This window comes from Excalfactoria chinensis, chromosome 7 (genome assembly GCF_039878825.1).
Source record: "Excalfactoria chinensis isolate bCotChi1 chromosome 7, bCotChi1.hap2, whole genome shotgun sequence".
NCBI classification, from domain to species: Eukaryota; Metazoa; Chordata; class Aves; order Galliformes; family Phasianidae; genus Excalfactoria; species Excalfactoria chinensis.
The window spans coordinates 4,833,828-4,847,369 of NC_092831.1; the positions used below are offsets into that span (position 1 = coordinate 4,833,828).

Consider the following 13,542-nt stretch of genomic DNA (forward strand, 5'->3'; position numbering starts at 1 on the left):
GACTGAGTACAGCAAGGAAATCAAAGCATAATATTTTGTAGTAATGCAGCAGCTGAACTATTTCAGCACACACATTCACCAGCAACATTGCCGTATTATGTAAAAATATGTACATCTGGGTCAACACATTCCGCATAAAATTGCCTCTGGAAAAACAAACAAGGAAAAAACTCCATGTTATTTATAGCAACATTTATGAAATGCGAGGCTGTGGGAGTGAACGTCTTAATAGTGATTGTGAGAACATAAAAAGGCCGTGCCAATTAGCCTATTAGGGGTAATGCTATTGTGCAAAACAAGTCATGAAAAAGGTTCAATACGTAGAAAATATATTCAGTATCCGGGGGAAAAAAATCAGCCTTCAAACTGTTTCATATAAGTTGAATGGTGAAACACACACAGTTGAGGCATTACAGATCCTGCAGCTGACTGTAATACCAGATTACCATTGACAGGAATATAAGTCTATCTATGAGCCAAGGCAGCTTGAATACTTCAAGACCAAAGAATGTTAGATGCAAGACTTTTGATGGAAAGAACGAGCACAAAGAGAAAGAAAACCAAGGGAAGGGCCAGAATAGTCCCTTCGTTTACCTTGTGGAGTAAAACAATTAGTTATTTGCTGTAATCGAGCAGCTTTATGACGCACATCAGTATAACAGATTTAAATGCTTTGTGTGTTTTGCAGTGGTGTGTAACAGGCACTGCCATAACGGCGGGGTCTGTGTGTCGCCAGACGAGTGCAAATGCACAAGTGGATGGAGCAGCCCTTCCTGTGAAATAGGTGAGCTGTTAGAAACCATTGGTCACTCCTTTCTTTTCCTGCTTGAAAACCACCTGAACTGTATAATTCAGCAGTCGGAGCAGGAATTGCTTGAAAAATTGAAACGTAAGAAGAGCAGGAGACATAGTAAAGGGCAAAGCTTCAGGAAGCCTTGAAATTATGTGAGTATTCATAAGTTTTGCTGTTTAGCTGAATCTCAGGGTCACTTACAGGAAAGCCACAAGCAGAATCTTTTTGCATCTTGCTTTAAGCTCATGTGATGCTGGAGTTTATCCTTAGTGTCAAAATGAAGTTATTCACCACTTCAGCAGTTACAACCTCAGGAAGCTTGATAGCTTCTGCCAGTGAGGATAATTAGCACTTGAGATTTTGGCATTATATTAACTTACATTCTCAGTGGAAATGCTTCAAAAAATCACCAAGGCCACGGGCATGAACTCGCTCTGCATTGGCCTTGTCCATGCCAAGCTCAAAGGAGTCCTGCCCCACAGTCCCTGTGCCTTGGTGGCAGTGGTGAGGGCAATGCATTGCTCAGGATCCTTGCAGATCCCTTGTTTCATTGCTTGTAGCCCTACACATTTCTCTCAAGGTTAGGAGAAAGAAGAACGGTTTGGCTTTTGGTGATTTGTAACAGGATACAGTCAAACCTGAACTTCGAAATAGAGATTATGGAGACAGAAATAGGATGGCTGATTAAGCTAGGAAGACAATGCAAGCAGGTCAGCATGACTTCTGCCGCTAAGTTAGCAACTACAGTTGCTACAGTTCCAGTACTGTGTAGTCTAAGACAAATGAACCAGAAGAAGGGAAGTTATCAGAAGCCCGCCTATTAACTATGTTTTTTTCCAGTCTATTTCTTGGATTCAGTTTTGCCATTCCAGAAGATGGCTTGTAACAGTGTAAGACAGATCAAAAGTAGGTTCAGAAGGAGAATTTAACCACTCACTTCCCCTGATAACTGTAGGATATTTAACTGCTCCTTCTGACTGCGCTTAATACATGCAAAGCACCTACAAAACGTGCACTCAGGGAAAAACCACTGCCAACAGTCAGCACAAAATGCCAAGGTGAGACCCAGAATTAGGTACCTATTTCTGGTCAGGACTGATAGCTCTGAACCCTATTAGAATAGCTGTAGCTCAGACCTTCCTCCCAGGGCCAAAGCACTAAAAGCTGGAGCACACACGCTTTCCTCTCAAGGCACAGCCACTATAGCACTCATTTGGGACAAGGCATGCAAAACTGAAACTGGAAAAGGAGCAAGCATAAGAAGTATCTTACTCCATGCCAGACCTCAAAGCTATAGAGGCAATCTGCCTTTTCTGTGGCAAATATTAAATGACTAAGACACCTTCAGCCCACTTTATCTCTCCTGGCAGGTAAGGGATGTCATCTTAACCTCCTCCTCCCCGAGGTTTTTCTAAATGACAGACCTACTGAGGACACACAGATTAGCATAGCTAAGATCCAGTGTAAATGATTGGGATTGCCACTAGCTATTCTGGCTTCCCCTATCTCCTGCTTTTCCTGCCAGAGATTACTCTCCTTGCGTTTTGCACATGTGTACTGGCAGCAGATAGGGACTTTAAACAGGATTATTCTAAGGGTAGGACAAGCAGCAGCAACAAAGGTGGTAGTTTTCAACCCAGAACAGCAGATTTGGGGTTGATTTGTCTGACAATACCTTAAATGAAAGAATACCAGCCTCAGCTCTCCAGCCCTATCCCGCGTGTGCTAGGCAGGGCATTCCATGGATACTGCTGGGCTTCCCTTCCTAAAGGGTTTTTACAGATGGAAGTATAAACACCGACATTGCATGGCCATCTGTGAACTAGCTGAGACATAGGGGGAACTAATCCAAATTTACCATTAGCGATGAGCAAAGTCCATTTTGACTTCTTAAGTGATTGCTGCTTAGTCAGAATAGCCTCTCATCTCGACGACAATTTCACTTTTTTCTCTCTCCAAATTGACATTTTATTTCTCCTTTAGTTCTTCCGAAACAATCTAGTGACACTTAATTTATTTAAGCTTAAATTTATTTAATTTATCTAATGGGCTATTCTGTAAGACGCTGAAAGGCAAAAGGGAGAGAAGGAAAAAGCCTATTTCAAAAGCGCCGCTCTATAATAATATCTGCACAAATCGTCCTTATTCTTCACCCAGCGACTTCCCAACTGAAATAGTTCCCAGCTGAAATGCCTTTCTTTTTCTTTACAGTCAGGTACTTGCCACATAGAAATATGTCAGACAGCCTTTAATTCCTAATGCCTGTTATATCATCTATAGTAATAACAGATAAATAAACAGGCAAAGCTGGTGGCTTTGTTGATGATACATGAGCCAATATGTTTGTGGGAACTGGCATTTAAATGAGGCAGAACAAACAGAGGTTTTGTGGTGCATACCTATCCAGCCTCCCTGAAATGCCACTCTGCCCTGCTGCACTCAGACAAAGCAGCAAATGGCCAATATCACTTTTCCAGGTTATCCAGACTGTTTGCGGTGTGACTGCATTTTGTTACCTGTGGGTTGTTGGGTGGTCAGGATACCAACATGAAAGCAAACAAGCTGGGCAAGCCAAAGGAAGATATGGGAAATAAGCTATAAAACAGTATTTTATTTCATCCCTCTAGCTATGCTAAAAACACCATGGAAATGCACCCACTGTGATGACAATGAATAAATGCCCCGGCCCATCTGACCAGCAAGGATCATGTGAAATTTATCACAGCATTGCTAGCAATATTTATTCTAATGACATGTGCAGCAGCAAAAGAGCACCTGGTGTAGAGGTTCAGAGTGATAAGAGATTAATAAATCTATCTTACATTCACATACAGCTGTGTGCAATCCTGTGTGCTTAAACGGAGGAATCTGTGTGCGACCAAATACTTGCACGTGTCCTTACGGTTTCTATGGGCCCCAGTGCCAGAGAGGTAAGAAAGTTCTATTCGTCATGTTGATAAAAGATCCAGGCTTCAAACATAAACAGCAGCCTATATCACCGCCTGTCCCCACACGCAGTATATCGAGAGATCTGCCTTGTCATAACTCCCTGCGAGTTCTATGGATACTGTAGTCTGTCGTAAATCTGCACTAAAGCGTTCTTAATGGTACTGTGAAGGAGCAAGCACCTATTTAGGATGGCATTAATGATAACTAAACAATTAATCTAAAACTATTTGAAGCCAACTTATCACTAATTAGCATCTAGTCAATTAAAGTATGGCTCAACTTTGTTCATTTTGCATTCTATAGTGGGCATTAGAGTGTGTTTCAGAGCCAGATGATGATTTTTCTTCAGATGGGCCTCAGCATATCACCTGCTTGACCATCCTAACATGTTTCGGATGGGAGACTTACATAGGACTTCCTCAGGTCTCTGCTCAAATATCTGATCAAATATCACACAACCTAATTTTGTGTAGGACCCGGACTGGAAACCATGTCCTAAACAGGAGAGCTCTAATCAGTGGCTAACGGTGCTACACAAGTCAAATTAACCATAGAATCATTAAAGCTACAGAAGACCTCTAAGATCACCAAGTCCAACCCCAACCCAACACACCATGCCCACTAACTATGTCCCTCATTGTCCCATCTCCACAGATGCTGAACACTCCCAGGGATGCTGACTTCACCCACTCTTTCTGAGAAACAATTCCTCCTAATATTCAACCAGAGTAAATCCTCTTAACTACCCATTAGACCAAGCACAACAGACACGAGGAAGGAACTTACGCTTAGGGCTCAAATAGCTGAAAGACACCTGCACTGAGCTTGGCTTTAAAACTCCCTCTCAAATCTGGGAATATAAATACATTCTTATTACCAAAATGAACTATTTCAATATTAAATGTTTCGCTCTCTTTCTCTCTCTGTTTTGTTTCCCTGGAGTTCCTACATGAATGCAATCCTAATGCATGTTTTTGCAAGTGAATGATTAATGACAGTAGAGCTTGCTGGAAGCTCTTTGTTTTTGTGATGATGGCGGGGAAAAAGAGAGGGGAAAATTATGCAGAGTCTGTAACTTGATGGTCTTTCTCTTGATGTTCAACACAGAAAGTGATTTTGATAGTGGCTCAGTAAAGGGCCTGTATTTAGGTGCTGTTGACACCTGCTGTGGTTTCAGTGCAACAAACTTTTCCCTTTCTTTCTCTAGCTGTCTGCATTCCTCCTTGTAAGAATGGCGGCCACTGTGTTCGAACCAACGTGTGCTCCTGTACGGAGGGCTACACTGGAAGAAGATGTCAGAAAAGTGAGTTACAAACTTCCAGTGTTCTCTGAAATTGAACTGTTTTTCTTCCTTTTATATGAGGTCAATGGAATATTTATTCTTACTGATGTATATTTTTAGCATAGCACATAGAGGACTGGAACAGGTTGCCCATAGAGGCTGTGGATGCCCCCTCCATGGAAGCATTCAAGGCCAAGCTGGATGGGGCTGTGAACAACCTGGTCTAGAGGGAGGTGTCCCTGCCTATAGCAGGGGGTTGGAAGTAGATGGTCTGAAAGGTCCCTTCCAACACAAACCATTTTATGATTCTATGATACTATGACTCTATGTTAGGCCTTGTACCAACCTGTTAATTAGAATAGCACTGACTCAGGTCAATGTGGGGAGCAGAACGTCTTGCTAGAGTCCTTAAATATTTCCTGCATTCAGAATGAGTAATCCTCGCTGCATTTGGAGATGAATTAATTCTGCATTAAAGATATTGAGAAGGGAAAAAAACAAAGCCAAAGGCAGAGCAGCAGAGAACCTTAAAGATATTGGAGTCTCACACTAATTGTCAATAAAAGCTAATCATGCCTTGCCTTTGCTCGTGTTACTGAAAACTCCCTCTCTACCATAGCATCATATTCATATTCTACTATTCTAATGAGAAAATGAGGGTTTTTTTGGCACTTTTGCAAGTAATATTGCTCAACAATTTCTGTCACTCAGGGAGTCTAGGACATATATAGGAAAAGTTATTATTATTATTATTATTATTATTATTATTATTATTTCTTAACTGGTTTGAAGTTGGCAGAAGTGGAGCTGCAAAAACAGCCATTCTTGGCAGGAACAATCTGTATGTTTCCAGAGCACTTTATGTCTCTCACACACAGAGAAAAAAAGCTGGTAAAGAATTCCTTCCAGCAACAAAAGCCCCACACCACAGCTCTCCTCTCCTTCAGCAGAGGGAATCGTGATGCACAGCTCTGCCTGGCTGCAGAGGATACAATTGAATAGTCTGTTCTGGCAGGAAGATGCTGGAGGAAAGAAAGGAGGGAAAAAAAAACCTCTTGTTTGGCATTTTGTTTTTGAGGTTAGAGAACATTAGAAAAGTGCTGTATCCTGCTCTGAACACACCAGCACATCTGAAAACAGATCAAAGAGAAAGAGTTGATCGTGACTGCAGCCCAGCAAAGCCCTCCCCTAAACGCTTCTGCTGCTTCCAGCTCACTGAGAGTTTCTAAGCTTATGAAGCTTCTGTTGCCTGCCTTGGTACAATCTTTAGTGGCAAAACTTCCTGAGATGATGAAAATAGTTTTGTGCCATTTAATCTGAGCCTCCATTCCACTTCCACAGCCAGGATACGGTCTGTTTTATTTCGTTTCATGTTGTAAGAACTTATAGTAAGGTGCTGGGTCTGGGATGAATGAAGACAAACTAGAAGGCAAAGGCTACTATTTGCTTCCTGACTTACTAGATGATAAAAGCTCAGTATGTTTTAGCCTTTTTTTTTCCTGTTTACAATCAAGTGCACAGGGACTGGTAGCATGCACCATAGAAAGCAATAGGTTGTTCACAGCTCTTCATAGCAAGCAGTTGCTGTTACAACTCCATGCCTTTGCACCGCTGGCATATGAGCCAGTTTCTCTAACAGAGGATCCAGGTTTCCCCTCTCCCAATCTCATGAGGTTCTGGAAGTCACACAGCAGCAGTAAGCCTCAGCTTAAAACCTTCCCCAACCAACAGGGCACAACTGGTCACACCACTCAGAGGTGGCCCTCAGCCACACCAGAATTCAGACACCAAAGGCCCTTTGAGCCTTTTTACCATGTGGTTTTAGCTACAATTTAGGCATTGAAATGATTGGTCAGCTGACATACTTGGTATACATTTAAGGATTAGAACTGCATAGCCATGTATTATGAACTTATTTATACAGGCAAATTAAAAAGTGGAAAATAAATTTCACTACCCAACCCATTTTCCTTAATAACACAGAGGAAAAAAATACCACAGAATCACACCACAACACTCATTCTAGGTTCCAAAAAGAGACAGCAGCACGTAGCTCTTTTGCAGGGTCACTTGCTGCATATGTATATATATACTTATAGAGTTACCAGATAGCGATGATGCACAATGCCAGCAGAAGAACAATTCTAACCAGTTCTTTGAGCACTTACTTTGGATATTTTGGCACTGTTTCCACTGTTTTTAGACTTTTTCCTTCACATATCTCTCCTGCACGGACAGAGAAACAAAAGCTTCTGTTTGCTTTTGGCAGCTTCAGATTGTCAACTGGATGAGACAGTTAAACCTAAAGATAGGTTATTCCTAAACCAAGCCCAGATTCACTACTGGTTTGTTTTAAACGTAAAGCAACAGGCCTTAGGATGTTCACATCCATCCCCATACAGCTCGGGTGTTGCTGATACTCTGCCTGGCAGCTGTGAATTCACAGGGAAGAGTGGGAGCTTCATGCCTTCACGACTCAGCCTTAATCATCTTTGCTTCCTCGGTGTGCTGAGAAAGGCATTCAGCCTGAAAGTTTGTGCTTGTTCTCTATGTAAATAAACATCGCCTCCGAAGAGGCGTAAATCAACCCGGTCTGATTGGCTGCCATCTGAAATACAAGGCTTTGCCTGGGGTGTTTGCTGATAAATAACTGCCTGGTGATTATGCAAACCAGACACCCACACCCAGGACGGGAGGGTGTCAGAGCTGACAAGGAAATGTGTGGTTATGCATCAGCAGTTGTACAGCCTTGCATCTTTACTTGCTGCGTGTTGTTTTCAATACAATCGGTCTTGTTGAGCGTAAGGAGGCAAACACTGACAGCACTTCAAAATGAAATATATTTCTGGATCAACTTTGCATCAAGAAAACACACTCTGCTTCAGTAATAAGGAAAAGCTATTTGTCTGTGGTTTAAAATTCCTTTCGGATGAAAACACACAGCTGTAGCTGTCTTGGAATTTCACTGATTTCTTGAGACTCTACGACTATGTTCACACAAATTCCCAACACATTCTTACAAACATTAAAAGCAAATAGATCTAATGTTATGTATTCACACACGTTTTCATTGGACCGCTTTATAAACAACTTTTTTCTATGGGTGGCTAATAAAAGCTGAGTTCACTTTTCATATGAAGGATTGGAGAGAAGAGAAAGAAAGGAAAAGAGATCTGTGGGACCCCAGGTTTATCCCTCCTCTGCTGCTAGCAAGATCATCTCCGAACAAAAAGGCAAGCCACAGCTCCCTCTGGAGCTTATCAGCAAGCAAAGGGCACAGGAGAACAAGGCTGAATTCCTCCTCCTCCTTGCTGCAGAATACCAAGCAGACCTCAGCCCGTCCTGCAGACCCGAGCCCTCCTGCCCTCATCAGCTGGATGGGTTTAGTGAATGGTTTCCAACAGAGGCTGCATTCCTACTCACAGCTGTTCTACAGCATCACACACATCCAGCACTGGGAGTTTGCAGATTGCATCTCAAAGTTAGTAGATAATTATTTCTCCGCTTCTCTAATTCCTGCAGGCAAGATTTACAGCCAGTACACAGCATCCAGTGTATCTAATTCATTCTTTTAGCTCTCCTTTCTTCTCACCCCTCCCTTCTCTCTTTCCTTCCCAGCATCATGAGAACTTTACTGGTATGAAATCTAGAGGCAAACTAAATTGGAAATATAGGTTTTGAAACACCAGGTTTCAAAGGCAACTTTTGCTACGCAATGTCACACTGTGAAAGTCACTGACTTCCTGAATTCCAGCCCTCCCATGCCACATTGCTGTCGATTATTTCCTTGCGAGTTACGTAAGCAGGAAGCTTTACTGCTCAACAAATTACACTTCTATTGAGTTATCATCTTAACAACCGGCAGTATATTCTCCGATACATCCTCACTGAGTAGGCAGATTGCCTCAAGCCGTCCAAAATCAGCAGAGTTTGCAGACAAGAGCTCCAGCATCCCTCCCACACAGCTGAGCAGGGAACAGCCCCTGTGCCTAATCCAATGAGCGGAGCCATGGTTAGCCTCAGACCTGCTTTTCACATGTCAAGGAGCCACTCATTAGCAACAATGATTTGGCCAAGGTTTCTGGATGGTCAGAGTCCTCAGCAAGTGGGCGTCTGGAAATAAGTTAACAGCTGCTCATGAAGAGAGGCTGGTAACTGATGCAAACAGCATTAGTTATGTTGACAGCAGTAGAAGAATTAGGTTTGCTTGTTGACTGGGTGCATAGTCTGGGGACATATGAAAAGGAAATAAAGGTCACAGTCCTTACTTAATTTTGAAGCTTACATAACAGAAGAGGTTGAATTAGGTGCCGTCTTCCTTCTTTGGGCAAGATACACAACCAAAGACAAAGGAAAAAATATTCAGGGCTGCTACTCTTTCCCATTCTGCTGAGCATAACCTGATCTGTGCATTCTGTGTGGGGTGAATGGGGTGAGCTCTAACTTCCCAGAGACAGACAGAGAGCTAAACTGGAGACAGTGAGTGGCTCAGGGGATGGTCTGCTTGTGGTCTGCACTGAGCTCTTCTCCTCTCTGCTCTCTTAGCAAGGATGCGTCATAAAGCCATTAGCTGGTCTTTTCAAAACTGTTTTGTTCACACACATGTAGCTGGTACGTTTATTTTAACAGGAGCTTTGAGCACACGCACTTGTCTCTAAATTTATTTTTAAAGAGAACAAGAATGTATTTGGGTAAGAACTGAATATATATCCCTAATAAGAAGCAAAGAAACCTTATTGAATTTTTACTCATTACTTAAGGAAAACGTTCACAGGCTACAGAGTGATTTTCGCAGGAGTAGAAAATCTGGGGTTTGGGCCAATATTTCTTTACATGTATTGTAAATGCACTAAAGAAACGTGTCTGATCTGCTGCTGTATGTAAACACATACTGAAATAGCAGGGATTCCTGAACTGACAAGTTTCCCTTTGCTGTGGGCTTCCACATGAGGATGAGTGGCTTTTCCATGAACTGAAACAGTGCATTTGGGAGCCTATTTCTAATTATACTATTTTTCTAATGTCTTCTCTTTAAAAAGGGGGTGTAAAATCTACCATGGGGAAAGCACAGGGAGTGGACAGTTCTGGAAATTACATTGTCTGCTGGACCACAAAAAGACCTTGGCAGTACATTGATTCTCATGTAAGACTTAGCCTACTTCCTAAGGCAGATAATAGCACTATGAATAACAGATCAGTGCAGTGCCAAGGCAGACAGCAGTTCCTTTTCTGGAAGGGCTCCCATCCAAGGCAGGTGCTGCCTTCTGTGGATGCGGTCCTTGCTTCCCAGCTGGCCGTCAGCCAGGCCAGGGACCTGCTGTTCTTCCTCTTGAAGAATGGGGGATGGTTTCAAGCTATCACACCACAGTTCTTTTCAGTTCCTCTGCCTTAATCTCCCTTTTTACTTTTGCACGGGTGAAAATACACCAAATTGCACCAAGCATGGGTGGGCTTAGCCCGCTCTGAGCAATGAAGGCAAGCTTAAATGGCAGGTCATAATGCAAGGACTGAAACTGCAGAAACAATCAACAGAGAAAAACAATGCATATGAGAATCCCTTTTCACTTCTTACTCAGGCATGACAAGGAAACAGCTCTAGAGAACAATTTATACACACACCGTAATGGTTCACTGACCTAATAAAGCACAGAGCATTCCTCAATGAAGAGAAAATGTTACCAAGAGCGAGACCCAAACAAGATGAGAATATAAGTTGTGCTGAGAGTATATTTCACAATTCCCCACGTTAATTATATACTAACAGTCTCAAAGATGAGAAGAAAGAATAGCGAGACACTCTTTCAAATTAATAGCATCGCAATCAGACTAAAACCAATTGGTAAAAGCAAAAAGGTTTTAGTAAGGATCTCAAAATCTGACGGTTCCCAGCAGAATATTCCCCAAATACACCATATGCACAATTGCATGTGCTTATTTTGTTTGTCAACTGAATGCTTATCGTCATACTGAAAGACAAAATATCACACATCTATCCAAACACCTTAACAGTGCACCTCTAGGAAGAGTTTCACCTGATAAGAGACAACAGGCAAAGGGGGCTCAGAGAGAGAAATATTTCATTTGAAGGACAGTGGACAATCCCTCATCTGAATTGGAGAACAATTCCTCACTTGTTTCCACAGTGTTCTGGGTTTAAGAGCCTTGCCCGCCACGCACTGCCAGAGAATCATTCAGAAATACAGAGAGACCAGGATCCTCTTCTGCTGGCAGAAAAGCTGTATCATCTGGTGAGAGCGACATAACGGCGCAGATAGGAACCCAGCACATTGCGTATCGGCACGCAGAGCTTATTCTGGTGTCTCAGTAGTTATGCCATTATTTTTCCCATTTTCTTTTCTGATCTAATACCTGAATTAGATTTATTTCCTGCTTTAATAACTCTAACGGTTCCCCCAGGTACATCAGAGCACACATCAGAACACAGACTAGATGCAATTAGGCAAGGCCCTGGCGTCATACCGCAGTCTATATGGTCTACAATTTTTCAAGCCATTTTTTCCTTCTGAAATGCATGCTAGGTGATGCAAACTAACTCTATTGCCAGAGCTGTGTAGCAACGTGAATACATTATCAATGCAAACTGTCACGGCACCCATCACAACTACATTTACAGCTCCCTCTGTGTCTTGTAGTAATTTGTTCTCCTGCACTGCATCCCTCAGAGGTTTCTACCAGATTATTTTTTACTATTCAGAAAGGTAATTTATTGAACAATTGCTCTGCATCTTTGTTAGAAATACGTGAAGCAAGAAATGGGGCTGAGCAAGCCTCAAAGTAATTGGTAGCTTGATATGGATAAGGATCCAAATCTTTGAAGAACCTTGCACAGAACTTGCAAACTTCTCATACGCATGAAAAGTTGCTGCTTCTTAACATTTAAACTAAGGTTACAGTTACTGATATTCATTGGATTGCATATCTGAAGTGACTTTGCTAAAGTTTGGGTATAAATTTCTTTATATACAAATCCAAATCAATGTAAATGAGGAGTTTCCAAGAAAGTCAAGCTTTGGAACAACACACATGCCTAAAACTTCACATCTCTAATACTAGTTCCTGGCTGCCCTTGGAACAGAAAAATTAGGGCTAGAAATTGCTATTGTCCCAAACCCACAACATGTTTTTTAGTGCTACATTCAATTGGGACCTCTGTGGCAGCAGATGTATAGGTACATTCATCTTGCTAATGATCTGTTAAGCATCAGTTATACCTTCTGAAGTGTAGAATGACGTTTTTTACTTCAACTAGTTTCTGGCTACTCTGAGGGCATTAGAATCCATAAAGGACTGCCCTGGGTTCGAAATTCCCTCTTCGGCCAGAACACACCAGTTTTGTGATTCATTTCTTCAAAGGATTAAAGATCATTCAGCAAGATCAACTCTTTATTTGGAGCCTAGAAGCATCCAGCCAACCCCTTCCTTACTGCACTCGGGATAATGGTTCATTTGAGCACTGCTGCTGAGATGCATAATGCATCCAGACAGAAGGGGAACCTTGCTTCCACTCGATCAATTGAACTGTGCTGTTTCATGAAACTGCTGACCTGGCCCTCCTATTAAAAAAAAAAAATCAACAGCATCCTTACATTTTAAAGCTGCATTCACAAGGTTGCTGCATTCCTGGCACAGATCTTCTCCATTTCTGTGTTTTATCAATAGGTGACGTATATTACCAATAAACATTGGAAAAGGACTAGAAGTGCCAGTTTTAACACAGCAACCAACTGTTTTCACATCTATTGGCTTCGTTTTTATTCTCAGCCTGGGTTCTGTCATCTGTATTTTCCTGACAAGACCAGTCGGTGTTATTTTTAAACCTGTCCCATGCTCTGTGTCCTTACTGTGCTGCACCTCCCGAGCTACAGCTCTTTGTTTTCGAGAATGTCACACCGCATCAAGATAACCACTAAGCAGGAAGGAGAAAACGAACATTAAAACAACATGTACACGTACAAAAGCCAAAGCTGTGACTGATCAAGCACCCTACTTCTCAAAAGAGCAATTGAGAGAGCAAGTATAAATATGCGCTATGCCCACAGAGAAGTCAGTCTGAAACCAACACCAGCCTGAAATAAAAGCCATGCCTGTGAATCATGTATAAATAACAGCTCAGGGATGGTGACTTAAAGGACACACTGAAGCCTGTATCTACCAGTAGGTGTTCTTTTGGCCACTTTTCTGTGTTCTTTGTCAGTGAAGCTATAGCCTGATGCATTACCTTAGCTGGCCCACACAGATGTTACTGCTTGAGGCTATTTTCTCTCTTCCATCCAAAGGCAGAATGCATTCAGAAACAGGTCAGTTTTTGTCAGCTTATACAGGGGGGGAAAAAAAGAAAAAGAAAAAGAAAAAAGAAAAAAAAAAAAGTTATCTTGAAAACTACATCTTCTAATCAGCACTGCAGTGTGACACATTGTCTCCTCATCAGCAGTTTGGCTCAGGATACACGATGACAGGTAGCTCTTGATTCAGAAGGAAGAAGTCATGGCACTCACTC

At 42.0% G+C, this 13,542-nt stretch overlaps 1 protein-coding gene across 1 annotated transcript in view; it reads left to right on the forward strand.

Moving 5' to 3' along the window:
- LOC140254805 (von Willebrand factor D and EGF domain-containing protein-like) overlaps window positions 1-13,542 on the forward strand; it is a 158,901-nt gene that overhangs the window by 128,675 nt on the left and 16,684 nt on the right. Inside the window, exons 23-25 of the mRNA XM_072341846.1 lie at window positions 689-784; window positions 3,628-3,723; window positions 4,950-5,045. Coding sequence (XP_072197947.1) covers window positions 689-784; window positions 3,628-3,723; window positions 4,950-5,045 — 288 coding nt within the window. The remainder of the gene's footprint in view (window positions 1-688; window positions 785-3,627; window positions 3,724-4,949; window positions 5,046-13,542) is intronic.